This window comes from Aspergillus nomiae, assembly GCF_001204775.2.
Source record: "Aspergillus nomiae NRRL 13137 chromosome Unknown contig00325, whole genome shotgun sequence".
NCBI lineage: Eukaryota > Fungi > Ascomycota > Eurotiomycetes > Eurotiales > Aspergillaceae > Aspergillus > Aspergillus nomiae.
In genome coordinates this window covers 1-21151 of record NW_015378380.1, presented here as the reverse complement: position 1 = coordinate 21151, position 21151 = coordinate 1, and the positions used below count along the sequence as shown (strand labels likewise).

Below are 21151 nucleotides of genomic sequence, written 5' to 3'. Positions count from 1 at the left end.
ATTTTCTTCGGGGGTGGTGTCTTAGACAGATGATTAACATGCTGCGTCCTGGCTCCTGCATCCGACGCGGTGTCGTTGCAAGTAGCGATGACGTGTGAACTCCGGGCTTATCGCGCAAAGAGGGGGCAGTGGACACTTTTAGTAGCCTAATAGTTGGGTCGCTGAGACGGCCCCGGCCAGCGCTAACGGCAGGAGGGTCAGGTGATCGACCTTGCGCATCCGGTACTTCTCCACTCCTGAATAGGCAGGTCCTAGAATGATTAGCTAATCACTGAGCCTAACCAACTTACCTGCAACCACCTATATTACTGAGAGAACCGACTCGTACAAGCAGGAGAGCAACCCTACTTGCTTGGTCTTATTTGTCATTCCTGAGCTAAACGATACAATGGCTATTTGTTTATATCTATATATAGTTAAGCGCCATTCTATGCACTGTTTTCACGGATCATATTATCCGGAGGCACCTACGACTATGTGCTATTTAAATGGTAAGCTAGAATGGCCTGAATATAGCCTCAATGAGTGATTGAACCGCTACCCTGCAGCTGAATAATTTGGAACAAGAGATTTGCGGCCTGAAAAACAGTCATCAATATCGAAAAGGTTAGTACTGGTTGCCTGAACTTCATGCTGGCCGTCGGGCACCCCATTTGGGACTAGTAGGCTTATGGGGGCAGTGGACATAGATTAAGATATAAGTAGTTGTATATGCTCATTCAGATAGAAATTACTTCCACAGTGCAAATTACGCCGAATTAATAGCAATATAGCTCAAGGTGTTTAGGGCTCGGCGTAAGATACTAACATTATACTTGAGACTGGTAAGAACTCAACGTTGTGCCTCATTTAATCATTGCGATGTTTAGTTTATACTAATATCAACCCGAGCAGAAGCCTCGTAACTGTGTTAAGCCATGGATGACATGAAATATGAGTTGTCTGATATGGATAAAATCGGTATCACGAAGACTGTGAAAGTCTTATTATTCTATGAGCTCCAACCCACCATTGATCCAGACAAATTGATCACTTCCCTGGCGGAAGGCGTAAAGAACGCGACCAGCCAACTGCCCTTCATGGCCGGGAACCTGGAGTTCAACGAGCATGGTAAACTCTGCATTGTGGTATCACCGGGAAGCCAGGTCAAACTCAACATTCGCCGGTTCGAGTCCAAGGAACAAAAGTCACTTTCCGCCCTAGTCCAAGACTCATTCTCTCCAGATAATGTGGACTTCACTGAGTTTTTACCGGAGGAACCGACAGCCCCAAAGCAGGTCTGCGCACTTCAAATAAGCCTTGTGAAGGGTGGTCTGATTCTAGGATTGTGGATGAATCACGCGGCTGGGGACTGGTCTTCCATTGATACATTCGTGTCTCTTATTTGTCAAAGCTGCAAGGCACATCGGGAAGGGCTGAGTATGCCTACCTACACCATAAATCTCAACAGAGCTCCATACAATGCGCCAGAGACCGGCTCAACCTTCTCCAGAGAGGAGCATCTGGAAAAGCTCCCAATGTTCTACGTCATGGAGAAGAGTCAATTCAAACTAAAGCCACCACCTGCCTTCCGATCAAGCATATACAGAATCTCTGAGCCATCCATTCAACAGCTCAAAGCGCGGTGCACCCCACATCTGACCGAGGTAGACTATATAACCTCATATGACTGCATATCTGCCCTTACCTGGACGTCAATAACACGTGCTCGGCTCAACCTGCACCCAGAAAAATCCTCCTCGCCATCCCGCTTTGTCCACCCCATTGATGTCCGCACTCGCGATCCAGAGAAGAAAACTTCTGAACGCTACTTTGGCAATGCCGTCGTCGGGTCCCAAGCAGGTCCTATCACTGCCGAAGCCCTAGTATCAGATGGTGATCGTGGTATCGCAGCTGCAGCTACCCTAATCCGTCAATCTATAAACTCCACCAGCCTATCCACAATCAGCCACATGACCTCTCTCATGAAGTCACTCACTCCAGCGGAGACACTAGGCTCCCGAGCAGATTTCAATGACGTGGATGTGTTCATGAATACATGGTACTCGGGGAATGCAGAAAAGTACGATATTGGTGATGATTCGAGACCTGCTGCATTTCGAGTTCCTTCAAGCCTTCCCTCAGCTTGCGCGGTAGTCTTGCCGAATCTTTCGAGCGGAGCAACGAGAGTCTTTGAGGTCCTTGTGCAGGTCGAGGTCGAGGAGCATGAGATACTCAGGAAGGACCCGGAGTTTTTAAGGTACTTTGAGGTTGTTGCGTGACAAAAATTGTTCAATTGCTTGATAGCAGGGACTGTTCCATCCTCCTGGTGGTATAGCGTCTTCTATTCTCGAGGTAAATCGGAACATTAAGTAGTATTCTGATGAACGAACATTGCATTACGTAGTAGTTACCAGAACATAGTATTCCAATGAAGCCCTTTTAGTAGCACATATCAGGATAGCTCGTCTTACCCTAGTTATTATGGATATTTTCTCTCCTACTTGTACTATGTAGGTGGGAAACACTGCACGAGGCTCGTGACCTCTGGAGCAGTCTCAGTACACTGATCTCATTCGGTCCCACCTGATGTCAACCTAGACTAAACTCGCCTGTATACCCACAAAGCTACCAGGGCCAGATGAACTGGTGCCGTGGGCTTCAATCTACCAAGATAGGAAAGCCCGTTGGGGGCTATCTAGACGAATCATGATTGGCCACTTCGTCTTGACAACAATGAGGCTGTGCAAGCCACTACAAGTGCCACTACGACTGTGTAGATGCTAGATGGTAGCTACCGATTTCGGTGAAATTCACGGAACAGAATACACGCGGAGACAAAACCTAGCCGTGACAACAGCCGTGGGTGCTTTCCCGTACCTGAATCATGATGATTCACTCACCAAGAGCAGACTTCTTAATGACATCAGGCGTACAACTGCTTCATCTGCCCACGGAGATCCTGATAGGGATTTTAGCAGCGGCCCCATCGCGTGCCTCCCTTGCGAATCTCGCGCGGACATGTCGACGTCTTCAGACGCTGGTGGAGCCTTATCTCTACCGGTCTGTCTATCTGGGCAACCATGACGGAGAAAGCTTCACCTATGCCATAGACCGTAAGGCGGTCCGCGCAGAGTACATACAAGAGCTTGTGATACATTATCACTATATTGACGACATTCCAAATGAGGACGAGTACTATCCAATCCTCGTGGAGAGCCTGGTACCGACAATCAGCCGCCTGGTCAACCTGAGACGGCTTGTCGTCAAGGGCCTGGAATATGATACACAGAGATCTTATGATGAACCGGAATTTGGGCCGGGACCAAGACTCGACGCTCTGTCTATGATCTGGTCCTGGCTCTTCCAGCAGTCAACCCAGTCGATGTCAGGCGTTCTGACTTCCTTAACAACATGTCTGCTACTCCGTGCTCCACTTACCCTACTCTGTATATACACGCACTAACAGTCTCAAGGCGAGCTGATTATGAACGACCTGACTCCTACACCCCTCCAGCATACAGCAAGTGATGTTTGGTGCTTTTCCTCGCGCGAGACTGTCCTGCTTCATCCCAAGCTCCAGAAGCTGAGTATAGTAGCAGCCCTGATCTCCTACCTAGACCCAGAGACACTGAGTTATACCAAGAAGCCCTGGTTTAGCCCAACATCACTGGAAACCCTGACCCTGCTCTGCTGTGACGTGTCGAGTCATGGTCTCCACGACATGCTCAAGTTCCCCAAAGCTCTCAAGAACTTCACCCTGAAGGGATCCCCATGGACGAGCCTACCGAATCATTTCCCCATAGACCGAGGCGCGATCGTGAACGCACTAAAAGCGCAAGCACATTCACTCCTCAACCTCGAACTAGACTTCTACCTGCACACGAACTGCCCGGCCCTCGACTTCCGCGACTTCACGAGTCTCGAACAGCTCACCATTGACCCGAAGGTCCTAAGAGGCGACGATGATGATGATGATGATGATGGGCAGAGCCCCGAGGCCCTCCGCCAATATTGTCATCTTCCCCCGAGTCTCCGATCCCTGCGTTTCCGGGAGTATAGAGAACGGGGTAGACCGGATCTGCAGACGCTATCCATCGTTCTCGACTGGGTGATGTCGGGGGGCTTACCGAACTTAAAGAACATCATGATCCAGTCGGCCACGTTTACTTCGGCGGCGATATTAGACGCAATCACTTCAGATGGGAAGTCATTCCGACAAGCGTTCCGGGCTGTGGGGGTGGAGTTTGCAGTGGAGCGTGTGCGGTCCTGCCTCCACAATGAGCACCTTACCATTGATTGCAGTTGTTGCTCGTTCTGTTGGCGGTTCTTAGATCAAGGGAATAACTGAATACCCAAATTTACACGATCCCTCGTCTTGGTCGAATACACCATACATACCCACTGTGGGGCGATTAGCTCGGAGTTGGGTTCAAATTTAGGAACTCTCAACGAGAGCGACTACGTAAAAAAGACCCTCGATTCATACGCTGTCCATATGTAAACGTGGCTATGGTGTACGGTGAGGAAAGCCTCGTTGCCTCGTTCTCAAAATAGTAGTACAGGAAGACCCAAATTTAGGACAATTTCCCAAAGCAGTCGAAACTTCGTACAGGACACATGGCGGTATGTTGCCATAGCCGAATTCGCCCGAGTCCGAGGGTAATAGATTGGCTGGTAAGAGGCCAACTCATTGTTGTACGGTGTCGGTGTTACTTGGGTCACATTATTGCTACTGGTTGCTGGGGAGTGGAAATGTTTAGACGGTGTAAGTTCTGTATGTACGAGTCTCACTGGCGTGGATGTTCGAGTTGGTCCGTATATGAAATGATATTTATTACCCTGGGACTTGGCTCTAGCTTCAAGGCAACCAAGGGCAATGGAGTGTGTGAGTACACTTTTTTTCTTGATTAAAAACAGAAAAAAAGGGAACAGAAAAACCAATAAGAGTCAAAACTTCATGCCACACAACCCGTTCCCACACTCCGATATTGAGATACAATCCCCATAATAGATAACAAGATCAGAATGATAAAAACAAGAATCAAGATAATTCAAGAGAAGCACAAATGCGCACACACACAGACATACGCTAATCAGGCACATAAATGCAAAAAAGCAGCATCATGAAGCGGGAACTAGCCTCCACTATACGTCGGCAACTCAGTTGCGCTCATCGTTTGCTGCTGGAAAACATTTCGTGACCATACAATATCATGACATTCGTGATCCTCATCATCGCTGTTTATAATACTGTGCGAGAAAGGTATACCACTAGAAGCAAAAAAGAGTGTAAGTTGAAACCACGCAAGAGACAACACGTAGCTTTAGGCTAGACTGGCAAAAACAAGAAATAAAAAGAATAATGTAGAGAAGACCGAGACGGGAAAACAAGAATGAATAGAACGATCGTAGTCGCTAATGGCTTAATGCGAGTCATAATCGTGAATGCCGGCATATCTCATAGTTTCATACCGCGCCGATGCCGTCATTGAAAAGCCGTGAGAAAAACAAGCACAATGTACCATCATTCTCATAGCTGATCATTTAATTGGCGCGGACAACAAGTCTTGAAACAAATTTATTCGATAAACAGTCAAAGTCGTTGCGGTCAAATTTGGAACTGGAGCGGCTACGGAGATAGCTCTCTGGACGGAGGTCAGCCAAGACAAATACGCTGCGTGGCATTCGACTTTCTTACCATATTGCGTGACGTGTTGGCGAACCTCAGTCATTGCGCTGCAGACATCCGGGTTCGAGTGCAGCAGGTGGTGGTGCTTTTGTGTTTCCCACTCGGTGAATGCGGGAAGCTTCTGCGAAATCGCCTGGAACAAGCCAACAATAACTCCGACGGGGGTAGTCTCCATGTCGTTGCAGAATTTCTCGACAGCGGCGGCATCCTAACAACCGTCAGTATCTCTGGAAAATCCCATACTATCCGAGAGACAACTTACCCGAGTGCGGTAATGGCAGTCGAACTGCATCTCTTCCCACACGGCCAAAAGGATGGACGCTAGGATGAAGATTGTCGGCCAGTTCTTGAGCTTCTCTCCGCTGTAGACGCTGGAATAGAGGCTAGAGAGCTCCTCCAGAACGTCCTTTTGCAACTCACGCCACATGTTTGCCATAGCACACTTGATTTGGAAGTTGATCATTACTGGTGCTAATGTCTTGCCCTTGAATTTTGAAGTCTCTGCTTCAATCTTTCCAAGCAGTCCTTCTTCCTCACCCAGACCCTCGACCAACGTGACATGGAGCGTCAGGTTATAGGCAATAATAAGCTTCAAGGCCTTGCGGATCACCGGCATCTTTGTACGGTAATAGAACCGGAATGCGGTCTTCAGCATTTGTGTCAGGAACGGAGTGCCTTCAAAGTAATCATCAACAAATTTCTCAAAGGTGCCGTTTCCATCGATATGGCGATCGAGATAATCGGATAGCATAGCGTGTGAAATTCCTTCCATTCCAGCAGAAAGCTTAGCGGTTTCCACCTCGTACTTCGTGGGCCCTCGGTTGTACGTCTCGACCCAGTCGACACTAAAGCACTGCTCGTTGTGCACATAAACCTCGCGAGCATTGATGGGAAGGATTTGACCATAGCCATGGGTGATGAACAGAGTCCTCTCATGCTCTGAGAAGCCTTTGATATTGCCTACCGAGAACCCAAGAGAGATATGACGCTCGTAGTCAGCCTTCCAGTCCTTCATGAAGTAGCCAATTTCCTTAATGTCTATGCGGGTACATGGCACCTGCCATAACCGAGCGTGCGATGGTTGACAGCCAGCACAGGGTTCGCCTTTGTCGCACTGTTTTACCGGTCAGTCAACTGTCTCAGGGCTCGCCTCGTCAGTGATTGGAAGAACTACTTACAGTTTTCTTCAAGAACTTGCAACGGAGACACGCTCTCAACTTGCGGATCTCGCTGGCCTGTTTCCGCTGATCTGGCTTGAGCGGACCCTTCCGCTTTCCAACGCGCTTCTCGGTTTCCGGCTTCCCATTTTGCGACTGCTTCCGTACCTTTGTTTCGGCAGTCTTGGCAGCAATAGGGCTCTTGCGGGATGGCTTCCTTGTAGGGGGAGAGGTAGACGAGGCTTGTGACCCGGTAGACCGTGTAGGCGATGAGGGCTTCTTCATGGGGACCGGAATAGGTCGCACGATGGCCACAGGACTGACCGCAGTCGGTGACTGCGAGCCATGCGAGGTATGGTCGAATGACACGCGTCGGGCCATTGTGTTATTGAAGGCGGCATCAAAATTGGTGTCCGAGCTGGGCGAGTTGACTGGATTCGAAATCTCTACAAAGCTGCCATATGACGTTGAATAAGATGACTCTGAGAGACTCCTGTCATGCAATGTCTGCGTGGGATTGATGAAGAAGCCTTGGTCGGGGAAGTACTCATGCGAGCGGCGCTCAATAGTGCTCCAGCCATTGTCGCTGCTCGAACTGGTCAACGAACGGACCTCCAAGTACGTGTCCGCGGGCGAGCTGCTGTCTATTACGTTCTGCGGCGCGGCATACGAGGGAATCTCAGGTAGGCCATGCGCCAGGCCATCGGACGGAAAGGCCATCAAGTCAGATTGCAGATCTTGATAAGGAAAAGGAACCATGTCAACCGGTGCGGACAGAGGCAGATATGGGCCGTCTAAGAGACTTCCGCTTAATTGTCCTTGGGGTGTAGCAGAGATTAAATCAATGGGGGACGACTGGAGGGGCATCCCAAAGCCTGCGGTCGTGAACTGAGGAGCGGAGGAGGCTTCCTCATGAGAGTACTGAAGGTGGGGTTGCATGTGCTGAAATTGCCAGTCGACCATCAGATTGGGATCCTGAGCTACCGACTGTTCAAATGCGTGACCGCTGGTTTGCAAGGGAGAAATGTCTCGCGCTCCTTCTGCTCGGTGGGAAGCCTGGTGGTCCACCGCCACGGGCCATGACTGAGGCTGGAGGTAGTTTCTCGAGTCATAGTCGAGGCCGATAAAGCCGTCGCTGGAAATATCGACATTTGACATTGTGTGTCAATTGCCTATGTACCAAGGGAGAGGGGAAACAAGAAATAGGAAAGGGAAAAATTCATCAAAAAATAAAATAAAATAAACGACAGACGGGTGGTACAAAAAACAAATAAGAGGTAGGATTGGAAGTGAAATCGGCAGCAGCGAAGCCTGAGGACAAAGGGCTTCGGGTGAGCAGAAAGCCCAGAATCCGGGGGTACGAAAGAAAAGAAGAGAAGAGGATGATAGGATGAGGCCATGGCGGGCATGAAGCGGTGGGGAGCAAAGCAGCGGTGAGGCGGGAGTTGCGTCGGCCGGAGATACGCTAGGGGATCCTGGGATGGAGTTATCGCTATCGGAGTGGGGAGGTTGGGTCATCCGTCGTCCCGTCATGCCTTCCCACTGGCTTGTCTGGGGGGGGTCATGCTACCGTGACCATGATTTAATGCCACGCCGCTTGTAATTTTGAAGTCTTCTGTTCCTTTCTCCGCTTTCTCTCTCTCTCTCTCTCTCTTGTTTCTTCTCTCACACTAGGTCCCGAGTCTCACTCTCTTCTTAGAGGTACTGTACTGAGTACATTTCTGTTTTCTGTTTCGTCTGGTAACGACCCCGTCAGGGTGGCAATAGAATTACTCGACCCATTTAACCATAACTTTCACGAGTAGCTGCCTTTAGGGTAATATGTGCATCAATGGAACTAGGCGAAACTTCAGAGTGTACTAGTATATCCCCACTACCCAGTACAGTAATGGTATGGTTGAGTAAATACAACCCCCGGGAACCTTCGACACATTCCTCGATTGACGAGTCTCATGATACTTACTCACTTTCCTCTTTAGGATCTCCAATGGTTAGGGTTATAGATACACTAGTGGAAGACACACATGCATCCGATTTCCCTACCGTGCTTAGCGCAGTGCTTCCCAACGGAGGTTTATTCTTTACTGTACAGAGTAAGCAGGTATATTACGTTTCAAAAGTATGTACATCAGGGAGTACATACCTCCAATGCAGCAGTAGCATGCGCTCATTCATCATATGTCTTAAGTGAGCAGCCATTGACATCGACACAGATGTCTGTCATTCACTACTAGTATTGCATTCTTTTTTCCTGACCCCTTGTCAACCCTTCTCGTGCTGACAACAAACGTGATAAGTGAAGAGAGGCTGGTCCCATTTACCCGAGTACCACGGTACAGCCACGGTTTCCTCCGTCAAAGACGCATGGGTGCACATTCGGGAAAGAAGATCAGTGGAAACCATCCAGATCGTTCAATTTCGGCGGATTCTCCCCGCCCATTGGTAGTTGGGGCTCCGATTCAGCAGGCCGTGGCAATAGTGTTGGGGCTCGGAAAGACCCCGCTGACCATACCCGTACGCACGGTATGGTAATTGAGGACCTCCTGCTCTCTACCTAAGATGGGTTACCTGGTAGCAGAATGTCGCTCTCTGTATGGATGCGTGTCCAAACATTGCAGCCTTTGCTCCGACGAATCAGTCAATATTGACTGCCAATTATAGCCTCGTCCCCGTCAACGTTCAATCACTGACGCACACATGTTGACAACAGGGCGGCTGACGCTGCAGTAGCTCCAACCCAGTATTACCTGGTTTACCATACAGGGCTGTTCTAGGCGCGGGAAAGAAAATCATTTTGGACTAGCTCTTCACTTGGCACTCCCGCGATGAAGATGAGATAATTGATGCTGGTGATGACAAGCTGCCTGCTGACTGGTTGTCTTCGGTTGACCGTTTTAATTTTGTTTCTTGATTGTTTGTCTTGATTTCTTTCTCTTCCTCAACAAGTCCCGTCATGGAAAATGTTCACCTCTTACGCGCTTAGGAACAGTTACCTATATCTCGTCTGGATCCTTCGAGGTGTTTCACCTCCGATATTTGAGTTTATGTTTGTTCTCGACCGTCAAGCGGTAGACAACCGAGGGCCGATCCATGAAAGCATGAGTGCCAACAATGCTGATGGGGTATGAAGACGAAGATGATAGATCAAAATCGGCGCTCGAGCAAATCCCTGAAGCTGGGAGCGATGACAAAAGTCAATCGTGGCCACATCGTCCACCCGACCCAAAAAAGAGACAGAAGTAGGCAAAGTTGCGCTTAGCTCTTTTTTTTTTCAGGGATCTTGCAAGACAGACTAGGGCGTAAAAGGAAAACCGTTTTGCATCTGAATTTCAGCTTTCAGAGGCCCGTGGGCTCCACATCCTGGAAGCCCATCAACTAACTCCATTTGCCTCCTACTAAGAAATCGTATCGGCTCGCTTGGGTTCTGACTCGCAGCTTGCCACGCCATCCGCCGCATGCAATAACACATCCAACGCGTAGCTCCATAAATGGTAACTTCAGTTCCAGAGGGCGGATATCTATTGACAAGATTGGCGCTTGAGTGGCTGTGTCTGATGCTGATTGATCAGCGCCATACCTGGTGGGAACGTAGCCGTACGTGGTGGTCTGTGTGCGCGAATCATTCTGGTCGACGGAGTCCTTCGTACCAGGAATAGGGATTCGGTAGTGCCGCCCCTTGACTAACCTTGAATCCTGATGAGATATGCTGTGTATGCAGACCATGTTCGCCCACGGGTATTAGCTGTCGAGATCCAAGGATCCCATCGATCAGGCAAGGTAACATTTCCCTCGTGATATCAGATTATCTTTCATTGCCTTTGTGCGTTGTGCTAACAATGCCTTGGAAGAGGTGGCAACGAGGAGGACTTTTTAGCCGACAGCCCCTCATCAGACACCCAAGCTAGTTGATCAACAACTAGTTAGGATTAAGAATTGGACTACCTCTTTTAGTTCAACAAGGGCTTTTCGTAGCGGGAATACCAGATGCGGTACCATCCTGGCCAGGTTGTGAGATGCTATTGGGTTGAATCCTTCACCCCGTGCCCACCGGCCGATCCATTCCGGTTCTGATGTTGGCGGGAGCCTTAGGAAAAAGGAATGCTCGTCACGGGACCACAGGCTTCTTTGACAGAACGTGGAGGGTTATGACGGTAAGTCCAGTACGGAGTACATCCGGGTCTGAAAAATATGGATCTTCGGTTTGGACTTGACATTCCTGATGCTACTCCCTAAAAATCGTACTTGCTAGAATAGCTAGAACTATGCAATGGTCGTATTAGCAGCATTCTATCATTTTATTTTTCTACAAAAGGCTATGAGAGTGGTGAATGAAGCGTATAATAGTAAAAACTTGCACAGAGGGCAAAAGGTGTCTACCATAGTGAGGGGTGACCCACCGCCCAGTGGGAAAAAAGAACAATGAATGCGCTTTCTCCATTGCCAATAACAGAACAATAGCAGTGAGATCGCTTATGTGATTATTATTGTTATCGACATTAGATTCCTTTGTCCACAAGATTATATACTGATCTAAGCTTCCTCGGAAGATTTCATGCCTGTCACTTCAGCGACAGGAAAGCAGCGTCGAAAAGTTCGTTTCGCTTCGACCAGTCAAATATCGGCGGGAAAGTCAAGCATCACGCCCAACCAACCGGCAGAAAGCTGTCCGTCATCGACAACTCTTTCACAGGATCATACACTGCCTAAGCAGCAGCGCAGAATGAGCGAAACCCAAGTACATCCGGCGGTCCCAGCGCTGTTCAAGGAGCTGCCGATCATCCAAGATGCTCTCAAAACTGAGACAACAAAGCTTCAAGAAGAAACCGTAAACAAATGCTTACCATTCCTGAAAGGTATCCATAGCAGCCAACAGGGAACGTTCAATCAGTTTGGGGTACCGGCACTGAATCGTGATGATCATATTGCCTATCTGTATGACTCCCTAGAGGACTATCCGGGGAGCTTTGTGGCCCTTGATGCCAGTCGTCCCTGGATGGTTTACTGGGCCCTAGCTGGCTTAACCCTACTAGGTGAAGACACCAGTCAGTTCCGTGAACGGTAAGCAAGCGCCTGGTTGCCTTGATCTACACTCTTGTAGGATCATTAGGGGGTGTAATCTGCTTATGTTGGTCGATTGCTGTTTTCGGTAACTCAATGTCTAAATTCATTCCTTCCCAGGGTAATTACGTCGTTTAGACCTATGCAGAACCCCACTGGTGGGTTTGGAGGAGGACATGGCCAACTGTCACACTGCGCACCCTCCTATGCTGCCGTTCTATCGCTCGCCATGGTTGGTGGCGAAGAGGCTTTCCAATTGATCGATCGGGAGGCAATGTGAGTTGTATAGCTGCCACCGTTGAAGATCTGTGCACCATTAACTTGGGACTAGGTGGAGATGGCTCGGAAGGCTGAAGCAGCCCGACGGTGGCTTTAGAGTATCCGAGGGTGGGGAAGAAGATGTGAGGTAGTAACACTCCTATCTATCGTCCTACCACTCGATCTGACTGAACGTCATACCAGAGGCGCTTACTGCGCGATGGTGCTTTTATCGCTCCTTGACCTACCACTTACCTTGCCACCTGATGCCGCAGCTCGGAAGCATGGGTTCGAAAAGTTCACGAGTGGCCTGCCAGATTATCTATCACGATGTAAGTGGTATCTTAGTTTGGTCCAATGGACGGGAGTGCTCATAGGCCATAGGCCAGACTTTCGAAGGTGGCATCTCCGGTAGTCCCGGGTCGGAGGCGCATGGCGCCTACGCTTTTTGCGCGTTGGCGTGCTTATGCATTCTAGGCAAGCCCGAAGCGACCATTTCCAGGTAAGGAGCTGCATAAGCTTGCTATTCCCCCACTTCTTGCTGAGAATACTAGATCCGTGGATGTTCCAATGCTCCTATCATGGCTTTCCGCTCGACAGTACGCTCCTGAAGGAGGGTTCGCTGGACGGACCAACAAGTTGGTAGATGGATGCTACAGCTTTTGGGTTGGAGGTTGTTGGCCACTGATTCAGTCCGCAATAAATGGCACCCAATCAGCCTCGGCTCCTAAACAGACCTCAACGGGCAACCTCTATAGCCGCGAAGGCCTGACAAGATACATCCTTGCTTGCTGCCAGGGAAAGCACGGAGGGCTTCGTGACAAGCCCGGAAAGTATGGTCATCCCATATAGGTCTCTGTTGCAGCGCAATTTACGGAGCTAACTGTCAAACGTAGACATCCAGATTCGTACCACACATGCTATACTCTCACTGGACTGAGCACGACCCAATATCACCACTACCATACCGATGCTAGCGCAAGCTCCAAGGAGGACTTCTCCTCGGCATTTTCCTGGAAATCCCTTCCTGTCACCAGCTCGAACAATGACGGATCAGACTTGAGCGTATTCGATGAGAAGGATCGGCTCACAGCGCTCCACCCTCTGTATGTCATTCCCCATCAGGCTGCCGAGAATATGCGTACATGGTATGAAAATGCACCGCTTGAGGTCTAGTTGATTCTGGGCAAATGAAAAGTGGACAAAACAACGAGAATGGACTTCACCAAAGATGAGAAATGATCTATAAGGCAGACTGCTATTATTGTGTACAGTAAAAATGCAGGACTATGATTGCTCCCAACCCCATGTCAACGCTCACCGGAGAACGCGTCATCCAGGAACCTCGAGGGTTGATGAGCTCTGTTTGTAAACGAACAAGACGTAAGGGGTGAAATGTGTAAGTACTAGGAAGAAGGATGGAAATCACGGGATGTTGGTGGTACCGGCAGTTGGACACTGCATGAAGTGGAATGATTTCCTGCAGAACTAGAATTCCCCGTGTATGACTGAGTCAGCGGTTGCCCTGTATCTTGATCGTTCAGGTGGCGGACTCGATGGTCCGGAAGCATTTGTTGTAAAGAAATTCCCTTTAACCACCTCTTTTCTTTTGTTTGGTGTTCCCCTCTTAGGCTGGTGCAGTCAACCATGGCCGTGACATTGACCTCCCTCCCCAAAAGCCCATTATGTCTTGTATTCCACCTTTTAACGTTACTTTTAGGGGAACAAAAAACACCCCACCTGCCAATACAAAGAGAATGAGTGAAGGTTAAGTTCCAAACTTTGTTCTACCCCCGTTACTTTCTGCGAGGGAAAAAGAAGGCAGACTCACACAATGCACTGCACAGACTGCAGTCTGTCAGTCGAGGGTAGGGATAGGGGTCAACAGTGGTGCAAATGGCAATTGAGTTGCGCGGAACCTCAATTGAAGGATCATTATTATTTACTTTACTTATTCCTACTACTACTCTGCAGGATGGTGGTTATACTTCTCTCCTCGTCTCGTGTAAAGTGACATGGATTCCCCGCCGCGCCAAACGACCAAACTGCCAACTCATCATTGCGTCCGATGCCTGTCTGCCAACCACGGAATGGCTCGTCCAATGGATATGATCAGAGATCCACCGGCGCAAATCCAGAACCAATTTCGTTTTCCCACACGGCTGATCATCGTCCAAACCGGGGATTTTATGACGATGTCCGTCAATTTGTGGGAAACCGCCGCTCGCTCTTGATGAAAACAATCGATCTATCGTCGTCCTTTCAGCTGGAAAGGCCCTCCTGAAAGATCACAGGATAGACGTCGAATATTTCCGAGGAGGCGGTCAATTCACACAAGAGACGTTTTCGGATCACTTACCGAGTCGATGGTGATCGTGATCGTCCCTCAGCATTGGTCTGAGCAAAAAAGTCGTAGCCGGGTCCATCGTGGCTAATACTACTGTTGACTAAAGTGGCACACTTTTTTTTATTTTTATTTTTTTTCCCCCTCCCTCTCGCCCACAGACTACGGAGTCGACATCCATTTAATTATTATAATCTTCCTTAATCACTGATTATATATATTTTTTTAAGATTACAACCAGGATTCGTCTGCGCGACATGAACCCCTCTCTTGTTGGGATTCATCATTGTATGCATTAGTGGCCTTCCACAACGCCGCCTCTTTTCCAATTAATATATTATTTTATCTCATGCTTGCTGATTCTGGAACGACGGGAATCCTTTCTAGATTTCGTCTTTAATGCGGGGTTCTAGAAATTCTCAACCGGACTAGTAAAAGGAAGGAGAGTAACAAAAAAGAAAGGAGAAAAAAGAACTAACTAAAAGATTTACTGATTATCGCCCTTGCCCAGAGCTCCGGCACTCGTTCTGCAGGAAGAATGGTAGACCGAAATGACGATTTGACCGGAATTTCTTATCCTGAGCAACATGTCAATCTTAGCCGCCTGGATCGGCGGCGAATTACACCGTGGCATATGGAGCAAAGTTGTCTTGGGTCTTCTAGTACTGGATCACTGGTGGAAAGCCATGCCAGCACATCAACGTTTCAATCCACACTTTCCAGTATTCGATCTCCAGAAAGAAACGACTCGAAATGAACAAAGCTAGGACAATTTAGATCCGCAATGGCTCATGGAATTCGCCTGTTACCTGCGCCAGAACTCCAATCTGGTGGAGAATGCCTCAATTGACCCGATTAGAAGACCATTGGCCTTTTTTATTTTTATTTTATTTATTTTATTTTTCTTTTTTCTTTTTTCTTTTCCTTTCTTAGACCCTTTTTTTTTGCCTCTCTGTTGACCCTAAGTTATGGACTACTGCTTTATGGGCCCCGCCTGTTTATTTGAACTGATTATACCTAGCTAGAATGATAATATTTGCCTGCCTTTCTTTCCCTTCTTTCTTTTTTCCCTTCTTGCTTTCTACCATTGTGTGGAATGTTGCTATCTTCCATCATACGTTAGTTCTATTTGTTCGCATTTTGTCGTGCCTTTGTCTAGATTGACCAAATCTATACTAAGCCTCTCCACTGATCCGCTTTTCGTGACAAGATCTTGGCTATTCCGAAACAGCAGATCCCTTGAAGTGTCATATGAGGAACGTGGCCATTGGGCATCAACAAGCGCCGTTGCATAGGCTTGTTTCCATACCTTGGGTGTGGTTGCCAGGATCTTGTGCAGTGTCAACAGACCCAGGGCAGCAAATACTGCTTTGATACGTCTCTGTACCATACGTTTTATTGGACGCCCGCCTGTCTTCACGATGTACTATGTTCTATACCTTGCGAGTATGTAGCCTCTCTGTTGCAATATGCCCAACTCTACGCGGTCGATCTCAGAAATCCCTTGCCCAAATTGGTTTGATCGCGGCAATCGCGGTTTATGAACCTTTTCCCCTAAATCTTCTTTTTCTTTTTTCTTTTTTTTCTCTTCTTCGTCTCCTTGAGAAACCCTCGGGGGAAATGACTATCCCGTGCATCGATCAGAGATTTACTTGGTTGCACTTTACGTGATTTGTTAACATCTCGGCAAATTGCCCTGGTGGCTTCCAAACGTCACAGTCCTGACTAAAGTCAAGTTCGAAGTTGAATAACCATGTGTATAGGTCTTTGCCGACGCCGCCGCTGGCCGGAGCCCCAGTTTGAGGTGTATGAAGGCCCTACCGGGTATACCTGCATTGTTCGCGTCAATAATCGGGAATACCAGACGGACACTGTTTACCAAAACGAAACCCTGGCTCGAGAGAATGCTGCAATGCGAGCGTACCTCATCTGTCGGAATTTCTCCGTCAATGATGGCATGTACCCAGCTGGACATGACCACGGAGGGGTTGTCCAGGGAATGCCTGTGGCGATAGGCACTGGACGAAAGGCCCGCTACGATGATACCGATACCTCGATCAGTGGAGGAAGCAGGAGCGGAGGGAGCAGCCCCGAAAGCTACGAGGGAGGACGATTCGGTCAGGACAGGCCCGCCGTGCCGTCGAGGGCCCTCGCATTTAGCAGCCGTGGAATGTAGTCGCCCCTGCTGTTTTCACAGAATTGTGGTCAAGTGGAACTCGGCGTACAAAGCCAAAAACTACGTGGAGGACTCTAACGACTTTATGATTTATGACATGACTTGAATATCCAGATAGATCGAAGTGCTTGTTCTCAATTGAAGCGTGTGACCTTAGTCGAAAAATCAGTCCATCGACAGATATACCTAGTGTGCTGCCAGGCTTACAAAATTCCGAGTATGGATATAAGATTGAATGTGCATTACTGCATTGAGCTGTCCAGCGTTCTTTGACTTGTGCAAGTGGCGGAATAGTTCTTTTCACCAGTTAGTTCTATATGAGAATGAATCCAGTCATCCATCTCCTTTGCCATATGTGTACATGTGCACCCAGTTTCAGGTACAACAACCAGTCTGTACGACAGGGACTAGAATCTAGACCTAGGATCTACTCTCCTTTCTCTTGATAACCTACATCATTTTTTACTTTGAAACCATGCTCGTCGGCACGCAAAATCGGTAATGTAAAAGCAGAGGTCTATTGTGCTACTGCGTATTCGTTGGTTTGCCTTGGTAGTTCTTTATACAATATCTCTATCCAGCCCGGGATTAACACTTGCGACTAACAAGTATGAAAGATTGAAAACCCGGTTACCCTCACTCCAATAGATTATAGTAGGTATAACTCAAGAATATGAATACTCGCCTAATGTCTAGAAACCGCACGCTTATTCACCACAGCTCTACCCCCCAACCAGGAGAAAGCAAGAACCCGAGCTTGACTCGACACCAAACATTTCCCCAACTACTAGCATAGACATATGCCTGTATATACTATCCTATCCAAAAAGAGCTATCAGTATAAGGCCTTATGTCCACTCCAACTGTGCAAATATAGCACATACAACTATATAACCGACTATAACACTATAAACACCAACAAACATTAAAATCCCTACTACAACCACAAACAATAGTAAAAAGCCCCCCAAAACAACTTCCCTAATAACAATTCCTACCCAGTTGAATCCCCCTAGATGCCCACATCTCACCCATGCAGAAAACAAGTCCACAAGTCCCCCCCCCTCACCGCAACCCCAGACATACGGTACATACATAAACCCCCCCCTTACAAACGTGGCCTCACCGAACCCCAAGCAACGGCAAAACCCACCATCGTCACCATGCCTACCGACAACATCAATATCCCTGAAACGCCTACATCTCAAAAAGAGCGGAGTCGAAATCGAAGCACCTGGCATATATCTCACTAGCCCCAGAACGGTAAAGCGCCTCTCCCCTGCGATGCTTAATCTGCTGACTCACCATGACGTATACAGTCCCGTTCTCGAAGAAGAAAAGCGAAACCCAAACAGGGTCGCCTATGATGCCATGATGGCATGGAGCTAGTATATAAATGGATGCGATATTGTGGGGATGCGTGAAGGAGGCAGTGCTATGCTATGATATAAACAATCCCTTTTCTCTTTACCTTTGGCATTGCTTTTGGGTTCCGGGGTTAGCTGGCTGCTATACTATACTATTTTACCGAGTACACTGGTTGTTAATGTTTATGAAGTCATTTGTATCTGTATGTTTTGTTTTTTTTGGTCTCGAGCTTTAGATTCTTGAGAGCACGGCCGTCTGTCGGATATGAGGGCGGCTGTGCGTCGGGTGTCCGCCTTTGGGGCGATGGCTAGACGGCCCATTGGCGTGCCAGGGACGAGGTTGTATGTCAACTCGCCGGTGGCGGGCCAGTCGCGCGTTGCCTGTGGTGTTTTGGCTGGGAGACAGGGTCAAGGCGCTTTGAGGTGTGGGCTACCTGTGTCTATGCAGGTACGGCGATTCGCGCATTTTGATGCCATCCAGGAGGACAAACAGGAGACGAGGGACGAGCTGGAGAGGCTTGAGATCAGAGAGAAGGACCGGCAGCGGAGTGCTGAGAGCGAAGATGGGGAGCAGGGGTCGAAGCTTGCGAATGCAATGTCGAAGGGTGGGTGCGCTTCCTCTCGATTCATTTCAGGGCGCGCTGATTAGTCCGGGTTGCAGGGAAATTGTTGACGACGCCGTCGAGACTCTTCAAGGTTCTTATTCCGTTACCTACCGCTAGTCATAATAGTAAACACGATGGTATGTTTGTTCTTTTGGGCCTGACGGAACACAAAAGTTAACTGTTGAAGATATTGAGCCGATAGCTATCCTGATACATCCACAGCAGCCGTTATCTTACCTCGAACGTCTCATTCAGGATGAGATCCCCCCGGTTTCGATCGATGGTGCGAAGCCAAGGCCGCCTGCTGTCTCTTTTATTGCACTTCAGATGGATGACAACCCTGTCATACCTAAGAAATCAATGTATGAGACGACCGACACTGAGGTGCACCGATTGGGGGAAATTGGGGCCGGACATGAAGCTAGGCAGCGGAGACGTCGACCGGACGAGGAGGATGACACATACAGCTATCTTCGACGTGGCGAACCCGGCAAGAGCAACAGGGAAGAACGCTTTGTCCGCTGGTCCCAGTCCACCGAGGTCGGCGACTTTGTCCGCGACGCCTCTCGGGCTCGGGAGTTCATCGTCAGTATCGAGGGGGGTCCGGCTGGTCTGCGCCAGATCCATGTGACTGTGCCTTCGTTCGATCAGCGAACACACTTCCTGAGAATGCGGCTGCGGAAGATCTCCGGAAGGATTCAGAGCATCGCGGAGATCAAGCACGAGTGCGATGCCCTGGCACACCGAGGAGCGCAGCGCGTGGCCGTGGGAGGGTTCGGGATTCTCGCCATGTGGTGGTACCTCGTATACAACTTACGTTCGAGACGGATCTGGGCTGGGATACCATGGAACCGGTCACGTATCTGGCCAGTTTGTCAACTCTGATGGGGGGCTACTTATGGTTCCTCTACCACAACCGCGAAATCTCCTATAAGTCAGCGCTTGACTTTACGATTAACGCGCGACAGAAGAAGCTGTATGAGAGGGAGGGCGTAGACCTCCATGAGTGGGAGTCACTGATCGACGAAGGGAATTTATTGCGAAAAGAAATCAAAACTATTGCAGCAGAGTACGACGTTGTGTGGGATGAGAAGAAAGACGAGCGAGATGAACGCGTGACGGAAGCTTTAAGAAAGGAGCGAATGCAAAAGAACGGATCGAATCGAACGAAAGAAAGCGAAGACGATGATTAAGGATTGTGTTACATGCACACCAGGACGGTCAAATCCTCCGTACTCCCTGTCTACCCATTTCGCACCGGATCATAGTACTTCTTCGGCGGCGCATCTTCTTCCTGTTTCTTCGTTTTCGAGCCCTGACCTGCGAACCCGTCAGCATACCCAGCACAATATCCAGACACCACTGTCACTCACCATGATCGTCCCCCTTTCGCCGATTGCGATTGTTCCGAACATCCCTCGACCGAAACACACTATACAGCAACCACCCGGCCACCCAATTCGGACCGTACTCACCGGCCGTGGCGCCACGAGCGAAGAAAGGACGGGTCAAGGGCCCAGCATTCTGCGCGATCTCGATGATCCCCCATCGTTGGCGCTCGGGACGGATATGATGCCAGAAGAAGGGCGGCCGGGTGGACGGGTCGTTGGCTACGCTGTCGAGGAGGTGCGAGGTATCTTCGTTGAGACGATTATAGACGACGATGGCTTCATCCTGTTCCTGTCAATGGACCATTGTACCATACAGCATTCGATAGACGTAGATATAAACAACGATATGACATGACATGACAAGAACAAGACAAATAGTAGACGAGAAAACATACCCTCATCGCCCTATAAATCTGCTCATGCTGCGGATCCTGCGAATCCAAGACCAAAGCCTGCATGAACTCCTCCTTCGAGGCACGAGGACCGACAGGCGCCATTGACTTCTATCCCAGCAGTCGACGAAGACAAGAAGCCCCAAAAACCACCTCGAAGCAAATAAACCCCGATTCACAGTTGTAATCAAAACCCAACCAATACCTCAATCAAATTCAATTGAACCAAATGACAACCCTAGCCAAAAAAAAAAAGACAAAGACAAGATAAAGACCAAAACCACTCACCCTCCCTCTTTCAAACCCCAGACAGACCCCACGCCCCCCTTCTTAAACCCTCGGAAGAAGCACAAAGTACGTACGTAGGTAGCCCTCCCCCCATGCATCCCATACATTCCACCCTAGTCTGCGACCTACATGCCTACATACATACATACATACATACATGTACACTAGCTGAGGTATGGATGTACCTTTCCTTTACCCTGAAAAAAGCAAAAAAAAAGAAAAAGAAAAATCACCCATGTCGAGATCCTGGTCTGCGTCGCACAATAACCCTACCCTCGACCTGCGGTTTCTACATAGCTTGCATGGTATGGTATGGATGTTGTATGAGGAGTGTAATTTGTATTTGTATTTGTGTGTGTATTTGTATTTGTATGTGAGAGAGAGAGAGTATGTGTGTGTGTGTGTGTGTGTGTGTGTGTACAATTACCCAGGGCTGACTTGGTA

General features: G+C 48.7%; 7 protein-coding genes across 7 annotated transcripts; 5 read left to right on the top strand and 2 right to left on the bottom strand.

Annotated features, from left to right (window-relative positions):
- Positions 1-917: 917 nt before the first annotated feature.
- Positions 918-2261, top strand: ANOM_010126 (transferase family protein; the record flags this gene model as incomplete). Its single annotated transcript, XM_015555382.1, has 1 exon — positions 918-2261. One exon carries the CDS (start codon positions 918-920, stop codon positions 2259-2261), a length of 1344 nt encoding a protein of 447 aa, XP_015403593.1.
- A 638-nt stretch (positions 2262-2899) lies between these two features.
- On the top strand, positions 2900-4330 carry ANOM_010125 (F-box protein; the record flags this gene model as incomplete). The annotated part of the gene is made up of 2 exons (XM_015555381.1): positions 2900-3395; positions 3456-4330. 2 exons carry the CDS (start codon positions 2900-2902, stop codon positions 4328-4330), a joined length of 1371 nt encoding a protein of 456 aa, XP_015403591.1.
- Positions 4331-5506: 1176 nt separating this feature from the next.
- On the bottom strand, positions 5507-7986 carry ANOM_010124 (Zn(II)2Cys6 transcription factor domain-containing protein; the record flags this gene model as incomplete). Its single annotated transcript, XM_015555380.1, has 4 exons — positions 5507-5627; positions 5681-5879; positions 5934-6785; positions 6850-7986. 4 exons carry the CDS (start codon positions 7984-7986, stop codon positions 5527-5529), a joined length of 2289 nt encoding a protein of 762 aa, XP_015403592.1. The 3' UTR covers positions 5507-5526.
- Positions 7987-11377: 3391 nt separating this feature from the next.
- On the top strand, positions 11378-13442 carry ANOM_010123 (CAAX farnesyltransferase subunit beta RAM1). Its single transcript, XM_015555379.1, has 7 exons — positions 11378-11886; positions 12007-12162; positions 12218-12292; positions 12349-12476; positions 12529-12646; positions 12699-12977; positions 13041-13442. The coding sequence occupies exons 1-7, from the start codon at positions 11381-11383 to the stop codon at positions 13318-13320; spliced, it is 1542 nt and encodes a 513-aa protein (XP_015403594.1). The 5' UTR covers positions 11378-11380; the 3' UTR covers positions 13321-13442.
- Positions 13443-16241: 2799 nt separating this feature from the next.
- ANOM_010122 (uncharacterized protein) lies at positions 16242-16664 on the top strand (the record flags this gene model as incomplete). Its single annotated transcript, XM_015555378.1, has 1 exon — positions 16242-16664. One exon carries the CDS (start codon positions 16242-16244, stop codon positions 16662-16664), a length of 423 nt encoding a protein of 140 aa, XP_015403595.1.
- A 1632-nt stretch (positions 16665-18296) lies between these two features.
- ANOM_010121 (uncharacterized protein) lies at positions 18297-19829 on the top strand (the record flags this gene model as incomplete). Its single annotated transcript, XM_015555377.1, has 4 exons — positions 18297-18636; positions 18693-18773; positions 18824-19401; positions 19461-19829. 4 exons carry the CDS (start codon positions 18297-18299, stop codon positions 19827-19829), a joined length of 1368 nt encoding a protein of 455 aa, XP_015403589.1.
- Positions 19830-19879: 50 nt separating this feature from the next.
- Positions 19880-20524, bottom strand: ANOM_010120 (uncharacterized protein; the record flags this gene model as incomplete). Its single annotated transcript, XM_015555376.1, has 3 exons — positions 19880-19956; positions 20010-20310; positions 20423-20524. The coding sequence occupies 3 exons, from the start codon at positions 20522-20524 to the stop codon at positions 19880-19882; spliced, it is 480 nt and encodes a 159-aa protein (XP_015403590.1).
- Positions 20525-21151: the final 627 nt, after the last annotated feature.

Bases quoted from the DNA above. Each gene is read 5' to 3' on its own strand.
- ANOM_010123 (XM_015555379.1), top strand. From the start codon at position 11,381: ATGCCTGTCACTTCAGCGACAGGAAAGCAGCGTCGAAAAGTTCGTTTC. The intron at 12,477-12,528 runs GTAAGTGGTATC...CATAGGCCATAG, and splicing joins GCCAGATTATCTATCACGAT to GCCAGACTTTCGAAGGTGGC. The intron at 12,647-12,698 runs GTAAGGAGCTGC...TGAGAATACTAG, and splicing joins CCCGAAGCGACCATTTCCAG to ATCCGTGGATGTTCCAATGC.